We start from the raw sequence: 19,068 nt of genomic DNA on the forward strand, positions 1-19,068 counted from the left end.
ACAATGCACCTCACTGGAGTGACCCCAGTTCAAGGGGAGGAGATCATTATATAGGATATCTGGGGCCTTGTATGGGGTACCACAGAATGACATTAGATCTCCTGTGAGGGAAGGAAGGAATTAACTGTTTTACATTCCTGATCTTCCCCTGAAGACTGAAAGCAGAAGAAGAGATTGGAGACCCCCTCTTCCCCCAAAGGATTGAAAGTAATGAGAAACTTGACATGACAATTACTGCAATTTTAATACATTACATCACCCAGAATTTACACATGGGGGGACCTTAACAGAGAGCCCAGGAGTGTGACATTTGCATGCTCAAAACACCAAATGTTACGAAGGAATCAATCTGTTACCCCGCGACCCTCTTACAGGAGCACAAAATGCTTACACAGCAAAACTCTCCATCATCTCCATTACAAATACAATATTCCAACGGCATTCAGGTGGTAACAACATCCTTGCAGAACTGCAATACTTTGCAAGAAACAAAATGTCCATTTTCCTAAAAGGAATAATGCTGGCCAAAAAAAGGCTGATCTATATTTTTTGACCTGATGATTTACAATTTTTTTAGCAAATGAAAACTTGTAGTACCAGTAGGAAAAATATAATATTATGGTTTGAAACCTCTTTTAGTGGATGACACTAAAGTATATTAAGTAAAGGTCAATCAGCCTAAAACCCGAATAATCTTTATTACTTGCAGACAAACTAATATTTAAAAATTGTATGTTTGGACAACCATGTGGTGAAATTGGCTTTGTACTTCATAGCCAAGTGCACAGTAAGCATTTGAAAGATTAGTTGCTTTCATTGGTTCGAAGATCTGCCCATGTTTGGGAAGACTAAGAAATTCTATGCAGAATCAGATACAAAATGAAAATGTAACTCTGCTGGAAAATACTAATGGAGAACATCTTTAAAGAGATACTGTTACCTTACTTAATCAGAGCAAAGTGGCATTACACTAAATTCACAAAGGTAAACCACCAGAAGGATACGTAGTTTAAAAAAAATGGACAGTAAAATGGGAATTAGAAATTACAGCTACATGCCTGACAACATAGATCCTTGTGTAAAGTTTTGCGAACTGAATCTATTTTCTTTGCAAAGCATGTCACCCTTCAAACCAACCAATAATAAAGTGATTAAACAAACATGTGATACTTACCTTCTCAGTGCACAGAGCAGCCCCGATCATCTTCTTTTTGGGTCCCCCGCGGGCTGTTCTTGCTCCCCCCGCTGAATACCTCCAATAGCAAGCCTCTTGCTATGGGTGCACTCGAGCAGGCTCGCTCCCAAACTGCACTCTGTATGTCCTTTCATACATAGCTCAGCCCACCCAGCTCTCTACTCATTTGCTGTGATTGGCAGCAGCAGGAGCCAATGGCTTCCGCTGCTATGTAAACCAATGAGGAGAGAGACCCCAGAGAGCCACTGTTCACATGCACATCACTGGATCGAGATGGGGCTCAGGTAAGTTTAACCCCTAGACACCGAGCGTACGCAAATATGTGGACTCTCAGCGTTTGGGCCTAGAAAATACATATGTTGTGAGAGCGCATGCCCTGCGCACTCCTGGCACATATGTCCGTGACTCATGGAAAGGTCCCAATCTCCCCTTGCCATCGGGACCTTTTCCGATCATGTGACTGCCGTGACAGCGAAACACGGTCACATGACCCTAAATCCCCGCCCACCTCCCGGCTTCTGAAACACAAAGGGCCGAGAGGCGCTGGCGCAAATGGGTTAAGGGGGGGCTAGGGGAGGGAGCTTCACCTGAAAGGTTTTTTAACTCAATGCATAGAATGCATTAGGGTAAAAAACCTTGAGCCTTTCGAATCCACTTTAATCCTGCACTGCAGCTGGCACTGAAATCCCCAGTGTTGGATAGACTCAGACACTAGGGAACGGTGATGTCACTCCCTTTGTCACGTGACAGTACTCGGGACTAGTGATTAGCTTCTAAACCTGAGCACTCCCACATGGCAGGAGGTGACATGTTCCCCCACAGCTGCAAAAAAAGGGTATGTTGCTGGCTGTGACGAAGAAAAAAAAGAGTGATGAGGGTGCATTAAGCAGGGTGATAATCATTGGCTTATGGGTGGGCCTCTGCAAAGTCATTTTCCTCAAATGGGCAAGGTGTCTCTTTAAAGGATAACTTCAACTTTTGGACAAAAGTAATAAATGCACTTTTTTTGCAGGTAAAAAAAAAAGTGCATTTTATTATTTTTGTCTACAGGAGCCTGGAAAGCATTGCACCAGCGATCAGTAGATCTCTGAGGCCATGCAGGTCTCCTGCAGACCTATCAGAATATCTGCTTGCTGTACAGGATGTACAGTCAAGCAGATATTCTGAAAGGATGTTTGAATGAACTAAAACGGCGCTCCACAGGGCCATGGTAGTCCATTGAAAACTACAAGCCCACAACCGCTAAGGCTGTCGGGACTTGCAGTTAATCTATTCACAAAAGTCAGTGACTGAATGATGCTGCCGTGTGGGCAGAGCCCCGCACGGCCACGCTGTTCTCAAATCTGACAAAGTATGGGGAGACTTCTCCCCGTATTATCTGTCAGAGGGAGGGGGGACGGCGTGAGTGGCTGCATCTATGGGAACATGTTACACGTTTCACCCTAAAAACGGATGGAACATGTAACATGCTCCCAAAGGTGAACTGATCCTTTAAGGTATGTATAGGTTTTTATTCCCATAACCATGCTTTCTTTGCCATTCATTCTGTTCACTACTTTGGGAAATGAATTCAGCAGGGCCATCAATCAGGACTTTAAAGAACCTTTGAGGAAAAGGCCCTTGAAAAACATGTGAACGCTCAGGAGCAGTTGAAGTCTTGCACCATATGGCTTCTGTTTAACTTTAATCAAACTGCCTTATGCAATTCACCTGGTGCATTCGGTGTCACCCTGTTCTCAGTGCTGGCGGAAGTTCAGCTTCAGATAAGTAAATGGAATGCAATGCAAACACAGCTCTGTATATAAATCCTTTACACGACAATAAATACTGAAAAACACGATTGATTTTTTAAAAATGGTATAATTCCTACCTGAATCTGTCCTTTGCCCACAATCTTGTCCACAATCTCATTGTTGTCTTTGTTGAGCTTACTTTTATCATAGCACTTTTCATAACATAAGATTCGCAGATATTGTGAACCCTCCAGCTCAATTTCAAACTCCTACATGATTGAAAAAGACAGAGTTTCAAATGCAACACTCAATGTACACTGGTTTATGTAGAAAATGCTTCAGATAATTTGAATGAGAGAAGAGGAACAATCAAAATCCAGTTGTTAAATCATAATTCTATTAGGCTGCCTTAATGGATTCATCCAAGGAGTACCAGGGGCTCAGTTACACCAAGGCAATTAGTTGTGGTGTGTTAAAAGCACGTTATGCTGTTTATCATGCATTGTGTTAAGACAGCCCATTTATCTGAACTGGCTGCCCAATGCATCACAACATGCAGCACAATAGTGCGTTTCATTGCACTGCAACACAAGTGCATTATGGAGGTGTGCATCAACGCACGTCATGCCCTAGATGTACTCAACAAGCTGTGAATAACCAGAACTTGCCTACCTAGAACAGGACCTGCTTTAGCTAGGACAACACTGGCGGTCTGTTAGTTTTAAAAATGAATGAAATAAGGGAAGTTACTAAACAAATTCTGAATGAGAATTAAAACAACTTGTTGCAGAGCAGGTTAAACCAAGCAAATATCAATATGCAGTAATTATGTGTTTGAAAACGAAAAAATAAAGCCATTCTCTGAAGCATTTAGCCTGCCAGAGGAAAACAACAACTAGGCTCCTAGTAACACCATTATATTTCTAGGATGAGAGCATTAACAGTGGAGCCCCATATCTTGTGTAAGACCTCATTCACATGGCACAAAATGCGACAGCTGAGGCCTGAATTAATTAGTAGAAAATCATTTAGCCTCCCTTCACCGTGGTCTGCACTGTCCCATAGTGGCCAATCAGAATCAAAAGTGGGCAGCACAGTGGCTAAATTGTTAGCATTTCCCCCTGGCAGAACAAGCGTTGTTGGGTCGAATCCCTACCAAGGCACCACCTGCCTGCAGTTTGTATGTTCTTCCTGTGTGGGTTTCCTCTGGGTACTCCGGTTTCCTCCCACGCTCCAAAAACATGCTGGTAGGTTAACTGGATCCTGTCTAAATTGGCCCTAGTATGTGTATGTATGTATGAATAAATAAGGGACCTTAGATTGTACGCCCCTTGTGGGTTAGGGACTGATGTGAATGTACAATATATATGTAAAGTGCTGCGTAAATTGACAGCGCTGTATAAGTACCTATAATAAATAAAATAAATAAGTGTTCTGTAGGAGTCATTTTGCAGGATTGAATCAGATTAGCTGCATTGAGGCAATGCTGTCCTTACAGTAGACAATAAAGTCTAATGACTATCATGTCCAATACACGTCTTTTATTGAAATATGGTTAGCTGAGTAGTAGTTCTCAAGCACATCATCAATTCAGGGCTGGTGCACAGCTTACCTCGTTCCACTCTGGCTCTGTAGTGTCTCGGAACACTCTGGTTTTAGCTTTGCTGACAAAATAACCAAAGGAATCCACTTCTAATGTACAGTAGAGATCTGAAGGGAGACATAAGAAGGCTGTCAAATATGGGATAGTGGGGAATATCCAAATATCATTATTAATTTAATGCAGCAGATAACATATGCTGATCTTTATAAAACACCAAAACTAGCATTTACTTTGATGGGGTTCACAATAATGCTGAACAGGATCTTATTTGACAGCTGACATGATGTCAGAACAAGCACACAGACATTTAAAGGGAAATTATAAACATTTTTGGTGCTGCCATTGCGAACTTGATTTTACAGGTAAAAGGTATGAACCTGATTTTGGTCTCACAATCCAGTAAATTACTAACATGGAAAAAAAGATAAGTAGTTTAGATTTTTTTTTTCAGACTAGTGACATACTAGTTAGTAAAGCCATGTCAGAATGACAGCCTTGGAGCATGTGCCTTTAAAAACAAGGCAACAATAGCAGCTTATAAGTTTTGGTTCTAAATGGTTAGAGTGGTTGTAAAGGCTTAAGGTTTTTTTTTATCTTCATACATTCAATGAGACACAGCAGCTGGAGCCATTGGCCAGCAAATAAGGAGAGTGCGGGGGCGGGCCCGAGAACAAGCGGGGGCGGGCCCGAGCGGGGCTTGAGAACGAACACGCACCAGTGCATTCATACCAAGCAGCTTGCAATTGGGGGGGCACTGGTCAAGGGGGAGGAGCCAGAAGTGCCAGTGGGGGACCAGAGAAGAGGAGGATCAGGGCTGCTCTGTGCAAAACCGCTGCACAGAGCAGGTAAGTATGACATGTTTGTTGACTAAAAAAAAAAACCCAGAAAACCAGAAGCTTTAATATCACTTTAATTTTCTGTTTCAATACATTTTTATTGAACAAATCATGAAAAACTTTACTAAATGATGAATTTTAATAGAGGGAATATAATGTTCTGTAGAATTTTCGATGTATTCTTTTCAACATTATAATATGTTTGTCCCCTGTAGCTCGCCACTCAAGTGCAAGCATGCCGACAGATTTTTAAACATGAAATACAAACTAGACACAATTTTTATAATTGCTTGTTCCAACCCATCAATGCAAGGTTAAGCTAGGATAATTCATTAGACCTATTTAGTAACACAAAACACAATGGGGGCAATTTACTAAAACTGGAGAGTGCAAAATCTGGTAGAGCTCAGCTCTGCGAAGAAACCAATCAGCTTCACCCCTTATAGAAAGCCAAAGCAAACTAACCGGTAACCATTTTTCACTGTTCTGTCTAATGCAGGCCATATATGGGTCGAATTCCAAACAAATTTTCTTTAGAAAATCGGAAATTTCATGCGTTTTGTAATCCGATGGTGCCACCATTGATTTCAAAATTCAACCAACCAATCCTTCAATTTCACATGTTGCTACAGAAAAGAATTTTAGTGGCCAAGAATTTTCTTTTCTTCCCAGGACACAGCTCATGCGGATTTCTTTTTCGATTATATTTCTCGCACAATTCTCTCATTATAGACTAGAAATTTGTTCATTTTTCAAAAAATTTCCAACATGCCCAATCACTCAATTTAATGGACGCACGAAAATCAGCTGTTTCTGTTGCCCACTAATGTTGCGAAATAGAAAAGATTTTTGAAAGAAAATTCTTTTGGAATTCGACCCCCATGTATGGCCAGCTTAACTGATGCAAGGTTAAATGTGATTGTCACTTTTACTGCACATCATCATCTCCCTTTGGACTGCTTTTTTATGAGCCTCTATGACTTTTAAGGAAATGTCCAGTTAGCTGACATTTTCATGTCAAGGTCAGGTTGTAAGGCAAGACTTTGCTCCAATATTCATACTGCAGTGACCTTTTATTGTAGTCATATGGAATGAGATTCTGCTGAACTTGTGTGTGTGATTCATCACTGGGAGACCTGATAAATATTAAGCATGACCCTGTCACAGCTGTGAGATTGGGTTAGGCCTCACATGAAAGGAGTCTGAGCTCAACATGTCAGATCCACTTAGTGGTTTTTGATCAAAAGCTATTTTACAACATGGGAGTTCAGGGCAGCCTCTTATCTTCAGAGACACATCCTGTTCGATACCCTTTTTTATGGTAGAACTTTATGCTGCGTTCCAGAAAATATATATGAACTGTATATAAAAAAAAAAAAACTATGCACAGCCAAATACAGCTGCATCAAAGCAAAACATATACATTGTAAAATAAATACATTATATAAAAAAACAAATACAAATAGACACAATTGAGTTATTTTATGAATGTGTCTGAAGAATGGTCAGTGCTGATGGCGGTAATTGAGCTTCTGAAAGTAAAGCTGTCCATACACTCTTAGATTGTTGTTCGTTCAGCATATTTCTCCATCCTCATTAAACAGCACAGATCGCAGAATCTCACCCGTTTTTATTTATGTAGAAACCTTTATCCCAAAAGGAAAAAACAACTTTGCTGTGAATATTAAGTATTAGCTGGAATTCAGCTTCAGTATGCTACTGTATTTAAATCTGCTAGTACTTCTAACATTCCCTTCCCCCCAGACAATGCTACTGTCCAAATCTGCCTCCTGTTCTCATTCACCCAAAGTGGGGGCACTCTAATACAAGAGGTGTGTCACTGGCCCGATCAACAGGTGAAACAGATGGGAAAAAAAAACTTTAAAAAATATTACAGCTACTACATTTAATGATTGGTAAGCTGTAAAATATTACAATTTGATTTAATACCACTTTAGTACAGTCCCTGCATTAGGGTAAAAAAACCCAAAACAATTCACCACTTGCTGTGCCCCCTTCTCCAAACATTTACCTATTTCAATCTGGTGTTGTCCCCACTGGCAGCCCCGCTTTCTCTTCTCACAGGGCACACAGGCAGCAACAGTGAGAGCCTTAGGCACCTGATTTTGTCAGTCAAACCCTGTGGGGAGGGAGCAGGGGTGTGGCGGAGACGTGCTGTGTGTGTCTATGGACGCACGCAGCCCGGCTCAGGAGCGCGTGCACCTGCACACATGTTCCCCTTATAGCATATTGCTTGCTATGGTGGCACACACAGGACAGGAGGAGTGGAAAGAGCCAGCAGGGACTCCAGAAGAACCATAGCATAGTGCAGGTAAGTATAACCTCTTATTTTAAAGCAAAAACATTTAATTTAAATAAAATTATATATTGTATCTCTATTTTAATGTCTCTCTTTTCACAGTCAGGTAGGATTTATACAGAAAAGCTAATGACTAAAGCACAGCCTTTGTAATCTATGAAAGGAAACATACATGGTTTCTTAAAATACATTCCCATCAGGGAATCTGGATGAACCTAATGTACAGAACATTCTGTACTATAGCACCAAAACTCTGCAGGACATGAGACTTTTCTGAGCTAAACATATTTTCAAATGTAAGTCTCTTTTAAAAGTCATGCTGGAGCATGTCTACATTACATGTCATGGCTGTTATCAAGAGGCTTTTTTCGTTTAAAGTGGACCCTCTGTTTGAACAGCACTGATTGGCCCTGTGCTGATCACATGCACCCTCGCAAGCAAAAAAACAAAAAAAAAACAAAAAAAAACAAACCACTCTCTAGCAATATACACCAAACATAACATGTGCAGCTTGCCCCCAAAGCTCTGTTCTATCAGCAGATGGATTGGGGACAGTAGAAGAAAAGGAGGATCAAAGAGGACAGGATCAAACTGCTTTCTGTACAATGGTGCTAGTGAGCATAGATCACAAATTCTTCCTGTTTTAGAGTAACTGCCTGTCAGTATGAGCAGACAACTATAATGAGAGTCTGCAGGTACCTGAGATTGCACCCGTAATCTGCTGATCGTGGGTGTAATGCTTTCCAGGTTCCTAAGAAAAAGAAATAGTAAATGCACAATTTTTTATCTGCAAAAAAGTGCATTTATTATTTTTTTTTTTAAAAGTGAACATATCCTTTAACTGCTTCCTGACCGTGCTATAGCCAAAAGATGGATACAGTGCTGTCGTCCAATTCTGGGAGGGCATCCATGTCCTTCGGACACAGCTGATCTCACATCACAGTTAAAGGGCAATCACATTGGCCCTTTACCATGTGATCAGCTGTGTCTAATCAGAGCATAAATACACTTGCAGGCTATCAGCTTTTCACAGCATGTCACAGCATGAGGAAAAGTGTAACAGGGGACATCTACACTGATAATCAGGGCACTGATCATCAGTGCCCAGATTATAACTGCAGCCCTAACAGTGGCCATCAGTGCTGCCAATCAGTGCCCATAAGTGCCACCCATCAGTGCCACCTATCAATGCCCATCAGTGCTGCTTATCAGTGACACCTACAAGTACCCATCAGTGCCCATCAATGGGGCTGTGGATAAGAGGGTACCACCTGTCCTCCTGTATGGGGCCCAGGTAGCTGGGTGAATTGGATGTGGGCACGGAGGGTGATCAGCCCTGGGGGGATGCCCTCACCCCTGCAGTGCAACTGGCTTCCCTCCTCTCCTTCTAACGGGCAGCTGCAAGCATACAATAAGATCCTTAAGGGTGGAGAGTGGGAGAAGGGTCCAGTAAATATGTCATGTTTACCAGCCCCTCTCTTTCCTGAATGAACACAATGAGTGATCAGTACAGATCACTCAATGTGTTCATTCATAACTGAGGCATAGTAAACTATGCTTTTTTCTGGGAGGAGGAGGGCCCTGTCAGGTTGGCTGTATGAGGCCCTGTGGTTTCTAACAGCAGCCATGCCCATCAGTGCCCATCAGTGCCACCTCATCAGCAATCATCAGTGAAGGAGAAAAATTACTTATTTGTAAAATTCTATAACAGAAAAATGTGTTTTTTTTCCCCAAAAAACATTTTCGGTCTGTTTTCATCTGGTTGGCAAGAAATAAAAAACCCCAGTGGTGATTAAATACCAACAAAAGAAAACTATCCGTCTCAAAAAAAAACAAACAAACAAAAAAAAAAACGGGTACAGTGTTGTATGATCGCGCAGTTGTCATTCAAAGTGTTAAAGCACTGAAAGCTGAAAATTGGCCTGGGCAGGAAGGGGTAAAAGTTAGAAGTATTGAAGTGGTTAAGAAAATAAATGAGAATAGAAAAAAAAAAAATTATCACAGTTCATCTTTTGCCAACAAAGATGAAAAAATATATGCATCACAATCTTGTCATGTCTTTTATGCTGAGATATTGTTTACTTAGATAAGCATAGTTTAGGGAAAGTTATAGGGCTCTTGGGAGGTCCATAACATATGGATGATGGGAATTTTACAAGCTACCCTTCTCCCTATGCTATAAGAGGGTTCATACAGATTTCTCTATAGAGAAGTGTCCTTTGCTATGCAGAGCTCCGGGACTGAGCCGAGTTCCTGGATTTAATGCTCAACCTTCTAGTGCTGTTCAACATACCTGCAGATCTCGTCAATGTCTGCTTTAGTGATTTCAGAGCTGTCCCATTCTGTGCTGCAGTCTATGATTGTTTTATAAGCCTTGGCCGGCATGCATGTATATACCATATATCATTTACGTTCGCTTAATGAAAACCTTGCGTAGCACTGGGACAATGAAGTGACCTAATCGACCTAGAAAAGAGCACTTACTGGCAGAGTGGCTGAATCCTTTGGCAGAGTGAACAATCACGTGTAGAAAACCGTACAGTCCAGAAGATTCATCATCTGCATAAACAAAGAGCATAAATAGTTATATTTTACCAACATAAGGTCAGGATAGATACTGGCCAACCCCAGAATACAATACTGGCAGAACCCAAATAATTAACATAACACGGCTACATCTGCAGTATTTAAAGCTGAACCCGAAGCAGATAGAAAACACCATTTAATACAGTTGTTTATCTCTTTAAAAAAATTATTTTGTTTTACTACAACTGTCTTCTCGGTCCCCTGTTATTCCCTGCACAGCAGAACACAGACTGGGAGAGAGATGACTATCAGTAGGATTTAATCAGTGTCTCCTGGATAGCCATGTGCTGACACGGAACATGCTGACAGCAGGACACAGCTAAGTGAACGGAGCTAATGACTTATCAGTGCGTTGCTGATCCTTCACTGACCAGTCTATAAATAAAAAAAAAATATTGCTGGGAATTCAGATTTTTAAAATACCTGTCCATGGGAGGGAAGTACACTGCTGGTGGGGGAAAAGGGGGGCAGAGGACATTGCAGGAGGGGAAGGGCCAGAGGTCATGGCTATGGGGCGGTAGAGAACACTTCTATGGGGGTGACCCTGCCCATAGTAGTTTCCTCTGCACATCAACTTCCCCCCCCCCCAGTAGTGTCCTCTGCCCACCCTTTCCCCCAGCCTCCTCCTCCGCTGCTGTTGACATTCTCAGTGGACAGCAGAGAGCAGAGGACAGCGGGGCTCAGGACGGAGGGCGGGGGGAGGAGCAGGCCAAATGAGCTTTTCATATTAACAAAAGTTAATTTGGCCTGCTCCTCCCCCTGCCCTCTGTCCTGAACCCTGCTGTCCTCCGCTCTCTGCTGTGCACTGAGGATGACAGCAGCAGAGGAGGCGGTTGGGGGAAAGGGGGGGAGAGGGACCTGTACGCAGTCTACCTGTCACCTGCCCGTGGTCGACAGGTAGACTGCGATCAACGGGTTGCCGACCTCCAATTTAAACCATTCCATTCCACTCTGGCTGTATGTTTAGGGTCATTATCCTGCTGGAAGGTGAACCTCCGTCCCAGTCCCAAGTCTTTTGCGGACCCTAACAGGTTTTCTTCTAAGTTTGCCCTGTATTTGACTCCATCCGCTGACAGCGGAAACATTAAAGAATGTTTTCACTACTAAAATACCGCATAATTTAATAATATAACTCATGTGGTATTTTAGTAGCTGTGCATTATCTTACCGCTTACTCAGCTCTGGTAAGATGCTGCTTAGTGAATTGTCCTGAACGGGGAGGGGGTGGGGTGTTCGGCCCATCATTAGTGTCCACATATCTTTGGCCATTTAATGTTAATTTGTTTGCCATTAAAAAAAAAAAAAAAAAAAAGACAATTTCTCTGATAATAAAGTTTTCTTGATGTCCCTCAAATGTTTTTTTTTTCTCTACTTAATAGTTACATAGTTAGTCTGGCTGAAAAAAGACAAAAGTCCATCCAGGTCAACCATAGAGAAAAAAAAAGTTATAATCCTATACCCACAGTTGATCCAGAGGAAGGCAAAAACCCCAGCAAAGCATGATCCAATTTGTTCCTGCAGGGAAAAAAATTCCTTCCTGATCCCCCGAGAGGCAATCGGAAATTCCCTGAATCAACTTTACCTATAAATATTAGTATCCAGTTATATTCTGTGGATCTAAGAAAGAATCCAGGCCTTTTTTGAAGCAATCCACTGAGCTGGCCAGAACCAACTCTTGAGGGAGTCTATTCCACATTTTCACAGCTCTCAGTGAGAAGAAACCTTTCCGTGTTTGGAGATTAAATTTCTTTTCCTGCAGACGTAAAGAGTGTCCCCTTGTCCTCTGTGATGACCTCAGGGTGAATAACTCTACACCGAGTTCACTATATGAACCACTGATGTATTTATACATGTTGATCATATCCCCCTTAATCTCCTCTTCTCAAGAGAGAATAAATTCAGTTCCTCTAATCTTTCCTCATATCTGAGCTCCTCCATGCCTCTTATCAGTTTGGTTGCCCTTCTCTGTACTTTCTCCAGTTCCCCAATGTTCTTTTTGTGAATTGGTGCCCAAAACTGAACTGCATATTCCAGATGAGGTGTTACTAATGATCTGTACAGGGGTAATATGATATCCCTCTCTCTGGAGTCTATACCTCTTTTATACAAGAGAGGATTTTGCTCGCTTTAGAAGCCACAGCTTGGCATTGCATGCCATTATTAAGCTTGTGATCTACCAGAACTCCCAGATCCTTCTCCACCATTGATTCCCCCAGTTGTATTGCTATATAAAGTGGGGGGGGGGGGGCATTTATCAATTCTGTCACATTGCAAGGCAAACTTGTCTGAACAATGGGATTTTACTGTCCCACCCGAACCACAAATGTAAACGAGCCCTTACTGTCCTGAGCCCCTATAAGGCTACTTCCACACTGATGCACTGCTGTTTACCCGTAATGTGGATCAGTGTGAAAGCAGCCCAACAGTTTTTAACCCTTTTATAGGTGATAATACGCCCATTGCAAAAGCACAGTGTATGTGTTGTATAATACATTGACCTTCTTTTCCTCTTCCAGCTTTTGCTGGCATCGCTCTCCAGGCTGCTAGAAAGGTCCCAGGTGAAATGCACTTAGTATCACTCTGGGACAGAAGCCGGCACTACAGAGAGCTGCTCCCTCTGCGGCTGGATGCTTTATCTGCTGCCAGCGCCGGCTCAATGCACCCGGATACTCTGGGATGGTGGGTCAGAAAGCTCAGATTTCGACCAACAAGTTGCTGACCCCAAGCACGCGCTTCCCTGGTTTGAGGTCAAGGGCCACAGCTTGAGCACCCCTGTAGTAGGAGCAGCGGGAGATTCACCCATGCAAGCTGTATCATGCCTTGAATGGAAGAATCTGTTAATGGTGTAAGGCCGGCTTTAATTAGAAGTTTAATTAAGAGTAAAAACCTTCAGTGACAATTCTGTTGCACATCTGCTGAAGTTACAGATGGAGTGGTTGTGAGACAGAAAGGCAAAGCTATCTTTGAGACAGAATCAATTGGCTGGGATTGCTTTTTCTTGGCCTGTCACTAGTGAAGGGGTGTTTCCTGCTAAGCCCCCCCCCTAGTAACAGGACCATGTACATTCCCTCAATGTGACTGTACTACGGTCTTTTATTAGTAATATTATTTGTTAGTAATATCATTACTGGTCTGAAAATTTGACAAATTAGTATATCTGACATGAAACACCAGTCAAGTAAGCCTTGGATGTAATATTTTTCTAAATACAAACTAGTCCAAACGTATGTAATAAATATACACAGTCTGAGAAGACAAAGCGCAGTGTAGATGTGCTGAAACACTAACACTAGAGAATGAACAAGCCATATACTTACTCCTGCCAGGCCAATACCATGCATACTAAGATTCCTAGAAAATTACCAAACATATTTTCCTTACTTGCTTGTCCCAAATACAATTTACAGTGTGTAACAGGGGTCCCTCTACTGGCAATAGTGCAAAATTACACTGCAAAATATCTAATTCTATGATAAAAAATAGTAATGTAATACTTAGAAAATAGATGAACATCTGTAAATGCAGGATTTTCTCTAAATTCTCTTTGAAGTAAGAAATGTAGCAAACAATGAGTGTTGTTAAATTGAAACCCTATGTCTACTGCGCTCTACTGTTTACTAAGTAAAATGTAAGCAGTGGTATTTTATCCACAGAAGTACAGCATATACAGTGAGTTAGCATGTCATACCGCCTAATGGACAGCTGGAGTAAAAAGAGATTCGGTGTAGTGCATGCACAGACATACAATATGCAAATAATGACTAAGGGACATATTTATAAAAAACTGTGAATCTGATATTCACCATTCACTGTAAATTCCAGAAGCACGTTTTGATCGATTCACCACCAGTGAATGTTCATTGAAAGTTACATTCAGTGCTTTATAAATATGCCCCTTAGTATTACATGTGCATAAACACACAGTACAGTTTGAAAAAGAGACCCTTTCATTTTACCATTAATTTCAAAATCGATCTTCCCCCCAAGATTATATCTGTATCTAACATATTTTATGCATATTTGCTTGTTAAAGCCTCCCTTGTGTAGACATCCAAATCCCAGTGACTGCTTCTGGGTGCTGGCACCTTAGGGGATAGGGGAACATGCCAACATAAGCAGAAGAATCAACCTGATGCTCAAGATCTAGATAGAAAGGTCACCTCCAGAGGAAACTGACTATACAAGCAAGGGAACACTGAGCATGAACCAGTGAGAAGGTGATCAACCAAAAAATGGCCAAAAAAATGGTTTACCATGAGGAAAGAAAAGGACCCATAACCCGAAGTGGTCAGCAAGATATTGGGTTAATCCTCTACTGAAACAGGCCTCAAGAAAGAACCTAGGACAACACAGGGCCTGAACAGAAGGACCAACCATCCTGAACTGGAAGCCTTTACTCCCCTGACCAGGGTAAAGGATGAAAACACTTGTACCAAAAGTTTGTCTGGCCAAACAGCTAAGCACACCAGATAAGACTAAACAAAAAAAAAATCTGAATTGGCTACAACACTACCTACTAGAGGTGTGCAATTACTCCTGAGACCGCCAGCAAACGCAGGGGAACCAATCCCAATAAGTCAGCATAACTAAAGGGGTAGGGTACATGTGAACCACAAACACAGGTGTAGACAGGAGAAGGACGTTAAATGTTGGTCCAACACTGGAGAGGAGGGAAGAACTAAATAAACCTGAGGATGAATTTAATACATCCTCTCTGGCACCACTGGGACACTCCAGCGTAATCCCACTTAAAAACCACCCTACCTACCCTTGAACTCAAGTTATAGGATGCAGATTGGCTGAAGGAGAGGACCTAATCCCAAGAGGACAGGTCCCACAAATTACTCAAGACGTACTCTGATCCAATCAAAGGAAATCTGCAGCAGAAGACTAGCATGTTCTGCCTGTTGACAGTCCAGGGTGGTATAGAGCCATCCAGCAATGACCTGCACCTGCCACGCAGGATCTGAGGCACACTTCCTGGTGAGATTCTCACTTAAAGGCTAAAAAATCTCTCCCAAGAGATTGTCCTTAAAGGACGAGCAAGGCTGAGAATCTCTGCATTGTCCAGCCTTCGGTTTGGACTAATTCTCCTATCGTAGGAAGTACTTCCATCCCTTTTTATTGATGAAGGTCCAATGGAGTCTGAACCAGGAGAACTGCCCAAAGTGGGATCCCACAGAGGATAACTGGGGCATCATTTCTGGAAGCCACAGAAATTATATGAAGCCCCCCAAATATGGCAAGAAAGATGTGTGCCAGTCTCCTAACGGAAAGATTGAGTTACAGGACTACCTCATCTACAGTATAGAGACAGACACAATGGACTGCTCAGGGAGTAAACTTGTCCCAGCAGCTGAAACAGAGGAAATTGAACAGAGAGAACCCTGAGAGGAGGATCCACAATACTCATTGATCCTACAAGGGAGGAGAAAGGAGTGACTGCCTGTCCTGTGACAAGGGACCTGAAGGTACACATGCATTGCTCCATCATAGCAAGAAAACTAAGCTAGTTACCCTTAATCACACACTACTCCCAGCACTTAGAGCATACCATAGACAAATAGATAATCCCAAATGCCCAAACTTTATGTAAAATACTTACATCTTCACTATATACTTCACTTCAGTGAAAACAATGGTAAAGGTGAACTCTCACCAAATGATTAGACCCCCCAGTGTAAATGGGTCTTAAAATAAATATGTTACTGGCCACCAGATGTCTCTCTCCTTTACTCTTCTCATCAAAAAATCTTCTATCCCATATATCCTCCCAGAGAAAAAGGTGAGCCAAAAATAATAACTATTGTCTAATATTCTCAAACAGCACAAAGACAAAAAGTTTAGAACTGTGCTCACATCTATTCAAAAAGTGTGGCATCCAATCCACTTAAACACCACTAGTGCATATATTATATAACATCACCACGGAAAACCACCACTGTGCCTCCACTGTGTACTCCTGTACAGGAGTAGATTCTCACCAAATGTAGTGACCCATACACTGCATAGGGTCTAGCCAAGCATTCAATAATAATATTTTTCCTCCTTGGACCCGTTATCCAGTTCAGGTAATGTTAAAATACCTCCAGGAAAGTTTATAAACCAGCAAACCATTTTATTTAGATAAAATTACACTTACACAAGCAGAAAGGTAAAATTCACATATATAGCTAAAACCAAGATGACAGACCTGCTACTTGTGGTATATGTGTATGACGTCTCTTCCTCAACATGTTTCGTCATCAAGACTTTCTCAAGAGGATTCCGTAGAGGAGAGCCTAGCTAGAGAGGGGGGTGGACACTGACATCACAGAGCTGCTCAGAGGTCATGTGATCACTCAGTTCTCGGGCTTAGAGCCGGTGGAGGAAAGCTGCAGCATCATACTCAATGCTGCAGCATGGAGGTGAGTATGTATTTTTATATATTTTTTATTATATAGCCCAAACTACTTCTTTAAATGTTATCTACTTCACAATACAAAACAACTGCTGTCAAATCTCCCCTAGCATTCTATATTTTTTTAAATACATTTTGATTAATTTGTAAACTTTCACATAGAGAAGAGGAAAAATACCAGGAATGCCTGGTGAAGAGTGATAGTATTCTTATCAACCAGAGCATTTCTGTACAACAGTATCAGTATATGGCCAGATGACAGTAAAACATCAGATATTAGTAGTAACAGCAGCAGTACTGGGGCAAATCTGGTGGAGTAGGAAGATTCCTGATATGACACCTGACTTATGTGAGCTATACTACAAGAAGCATGGATGAGGGTCTAGCATCCTATATTTTGCTACATTATATTGCTTAGTCCTGTGCCACTGCTTCTATTGGCACTTGGCAAGGTTCTTGTAATATTTCATGTGTTTTTTGAATATTTTTTAAGGTACAGTCTTTACATGGAATATATTAGCACTTTATAAAATAAAAATACACTACAGCCTGTTAAACTACACAGATGAGCCTGTGGTTTCACTTTATCTGAAATCAACATGAAAAGAAACTTAACAGTCTATTGCTATAACCTAGTTTATTGGTCCAACCACATCAATTGTCAGTCTGGCAAATGTGAGGTATGGAACAAACATGGCTGCAGCAGCACAGTCCTACACTGCATGCGTGCCTTTGCACAACTTCTTTCAGCAATGTATATCTGAACTCAAATCCTGTTTAATTTAAATGAATCCAAGACACATTTTATTATTGATGAGGCAAATTGGAGCCCACAAAAGGTCTTTGGTAAATGTTGGGAAATTTTCCAGTACCCATGCCAGATTCTGAAAAGCATTTGTGCATATCTGTGTCTGCCTGACAGATGGACATTTATACAGACATAAACAGGTGAATGCAGAGTTAACCATCCAAATAAATGTAGCATACAGTGAAAGTATTCTAGCTGTATGTTGTGCCTAGTCCAATACAAGTTTAAACTGCAGGACCATCCAAGATATTTCTTTTGCAGCTGAGGGTGGTTTTCTTTGCTTGACCTTCTGTCTATATGCATCAGATACTGAAGCAGACCAGAAAATTCACAATTGCTGAAATCCCACATAGGATTTGTCATGATCCACATGCTAAACTGATGCAGTTCTACATCCAATACACCCTAAGCAAACAGGACAAGGGGAAAATGTACACAGAGGAGGAGGTGGCATTATAAAGAATATAATCTGGAAAATGGAGGAAGTAGCCAATCAGATGTTAATTTTAATTTTGTTTTATTCTCTTTCTTTTCTGGAGTTTTAAAAGAATTGTAAAGGAAGGTATAATTAAACAAGGTCAATTACCGGTAATAAACAATATGTCATGCATAATACAGTACCGGTATATTGTTCATTCTAACAGAACAAATAACATTGTGATGTATCAAACATCAGGGCATCTGCGTATTGTGAGACTAAGGGAAGGGTGATGGGCCGTTGATTCATGAAGTTATAAACCTAAATTCTAGCAGCTGGTAAGTAGATGATATGGCATAAAGAACAAGTGAGATTAGCTCACTGACAACTGATGGCCTTTACTAAGTACTGTAATAAGAAATTGGGCCAAGGTGGTCTTCATAAATAACAGATTAAAAAAAAAAAAAAACAACCAATCAGTCAACGTGATAAGAAACTTGTCATCAGATCCTTCATGGAAGTCAATCAGTTCTTCCAAAATGTACATATCTATTATAGCAAACCAATCTTTCAGGGTAGAAGAGTCCTGCAAATGCCAATAGAACAGTAAGAGGCCTTTAGCTGCATTCAGTAAACGCAGGATGAAAGACTTTTTATACATCGTAATCAAAGTATCCATGTTGTGGAACAAGCACACCCAAGGATTCACATAAATAGATACACCCAATTTGTTGAATTACTGGCATCATTTTGTCCAGGAGTTTTGGATCATAGGACAAGCCCATCACCACCACACATGAGCAAAAATACCAATGGCATTGCAACCCTGCCAGAAAAGAGGTGGTAGGTCTGGATTGTAGACATAGGCTTTTGATTGGGTAATATATCACTTTGCTAACATTTTTACTGTATCCCCGCAGTTTGAGTCTATTGAAGAGACATGGGCTAGTTTCAAAATGTATACTCTTTGGGGTTTGGTAAGTATATAAGCCAGCTCTTTTTCTCATTTCAACAAATACAATGGGCATTTAGGTTCTGCTAAGGAAATAATACTGTATATGTGAGAGATGCAGCAAGATGGACCAATTGGTGGGGCAAGTAGTCACTCAAATGGGAGCAGGTCTTTTGCAGAGCATAGCGGACGAAGAAGTAAATCTAAAATGGTGGAG

The 19,068-nt window shown here is 41.3% G+C and overlaps 1 protein-coding gene across 4 annotated transcripts in view; it reads right to left on the minus strand.

Annotated features, from left to right (window-relative positions):
* ABR (ABR activator of RhoGEF and GTPase) overlaps positions 1 to 19,068 on the minus strand; it is a 370,766-nt gene that overhangs the window by 85,383 nt on the left and 266,315 nt on the right. For all 4 annotated transcript variants that reach the window (XM_089685740.1, XM_089685739.1, XM_089685741.1 and 1 more), the window contains 3 exons: positions 10,172 to 10,246; positions 4,541 to 4,638; positions 3,066 to 3,197 (listed from right to left, as the gene is read on the minus strand). In XM_089685740.1, coding sequence (XP_089541866.1) covers positions 3,066 to 3,197; positions 4,541 to 4,638; positions 10,172 to 10,246 — 305 coding nt within the window. The remainder of the gene's footprint in view (positions 1 to 3,065; positions 3,198 to 4,540; positions 4,639 to 10,171; positions 10,247 to 19,068) is intronic.

The sequence above is a fragment of the Staurois parvus genome, unplaced genomic scaffold (genome assembly GCF_062004578.1).
Source record: "Staurois parvus isolate SC_StPar_1 unplaced genomic scaffold, SC_StPar_1.0 ptg000382l, whole genome shotgun sequence".
NCBI lineage: Eukaryota > Metazoa > Chordata > Amphibia > Anura > Ranidae > Staurois > Staurois parvus.